This window comes from Pterocles gutturalis, unplaced genomic scaffold, assembly GCF_000699245.1.
Source record: "Pterocles gutturalis isolate BGI_N339 unplaced genomic scaffold, ASM69924v1 scaffold13912, whole genome shotgun sequence".
Classification (NCBI taxonomy): Eukaryota; Metazoa; Chordata; class Aves; order Pterocliformes; family Pteroclidae; genus Pterocles; species Pterocles gutturalis.
The window spans coordinates 7,461-8,726 of NW_010115661.1; the positions used below are offsets into that span (position 1 = coordinate 7,461).

Genomic DNA, 1,266 nt, shown 5'->3' on the forward strand with positions numbered 1-1,266 from the left:
CCCGGGTGGGAGCCGCTCTGCGTCGGGTGGTAAGAGCATCCTCCTGCAATGTGCTCCTAAACTAGCCCAGGGCTGGAAAAAAAAAAATCCATGGAGAGAGAGCAAGAATTTAACACATTCCAGTTATTACATTCATTTTGCGGGTGCAGAAGATGCTCTGTGGCCCTTTCTATAGGGCTGGGACCTGGAGAGGTGCTGGCAGGTGCCTGGGGGTGGCTGTGGAGGTTTAATATGCCGCGGTTACCTCTTTCACTGCTGAATTGGATGGAGGGCAGGGAAGAGAGCTCACACCTCTCCTTCTCCCTCCTCAGACCGTTCCTGTTTCAAACCTTCCCGGGGGCTCAAATCAGTTCTTGATGCTGGCCCAGGAGGCTCTGAGACTGGCAAACAGGTGAGTCCCTCCTGCTGGTGGCTGAGAGAGAGGGGAGGGGGACTGGGATCCTGCGGGGCACCCAAAAGGTCCTTTTTGGGGGTCCTTGCCTCACCCCCGTGCTGCAGCTGCCGCAACCTCTGAGCCAGCCCTGGAGCAGGGGAAGATGTGCCTGCCAGGCTGGTTTCACTGCCTGTCCTGGTTTCAGCTGGGATGGAGTTAACTCTCTTCCCAGCAGCTGGTGTGAGGCTGTGTTTGGGTTTGCACTGAGGAGAAGCTGATCACACACTGATGGGCAGAGCTGCTGCCAGGACAGTCAAGGGCTTTCCAGCTTCTCTGCTGTGCCCGTGTCTGCAGGGGCAGGAGAAGCTGGGAGGGAGAACAGCCCCAGTGACTACCCTGGGATTTGACCCTAGGTTTAGGATTGAGACCCAAATTGTCCATTGGTGTATTCCACATCATGCCCGGCATGCCCAGTGTACAGCTGAGGCTCTGTCCAGAGGGCTGTCTCTCTCTCTTGGTGTCGTTTCTCTCTCTTTGTTGTCTCTCAGTCTCTTGGACACTCAGGCTCTCATCTCCTTTCTTTGTATATTTGCATATAGTACTACTATCATTATTATTTTCAACTTTATTGCAGTTTAGTTATTAAATTATTCTTATCTCAACCCACAACTCTCTTTTCCCTTTACCCCTTTAATTCTTGCCCCCGTCCCTGGGCGGGCGAGCGAGCGGCTGTTTTGCAGCCAGCCAGGGTCAAACCACAAACACTGCCCTACAGAGCTCTCCTCAGTTGCCTTTGAGGGTGGTGTTGGGTGTGTTTTAGAAGCATCTCTGCGGTCAGAGTTTTGGCCACAGGTCCCCTGTTGGACCAAGCAGCATCTACACCACCCCCCCCC

General features: G+C 54.0%; 1 protein-coding gene across 1 annotated transcript in view; it reads left to right on the top strand.

The window, feature by feature from the left end:
- LAMC2 (laminin, gamma 2) overlaps window positions 1-1,266 on the top strand; it is a gene marked incomplete at its 5' end in the record, with an annotated part of 10,859 nt that overhangs the window by 5,881 nt on the left and 3,712 nt on the right. Inside the window, 1 exon segment of the mRNA XM_010075268.1 lies at window positions 276-391. Within this exon segment, the coding sequence (XP_010073570.1) occupies window positions 276-391 (116 nt within the window).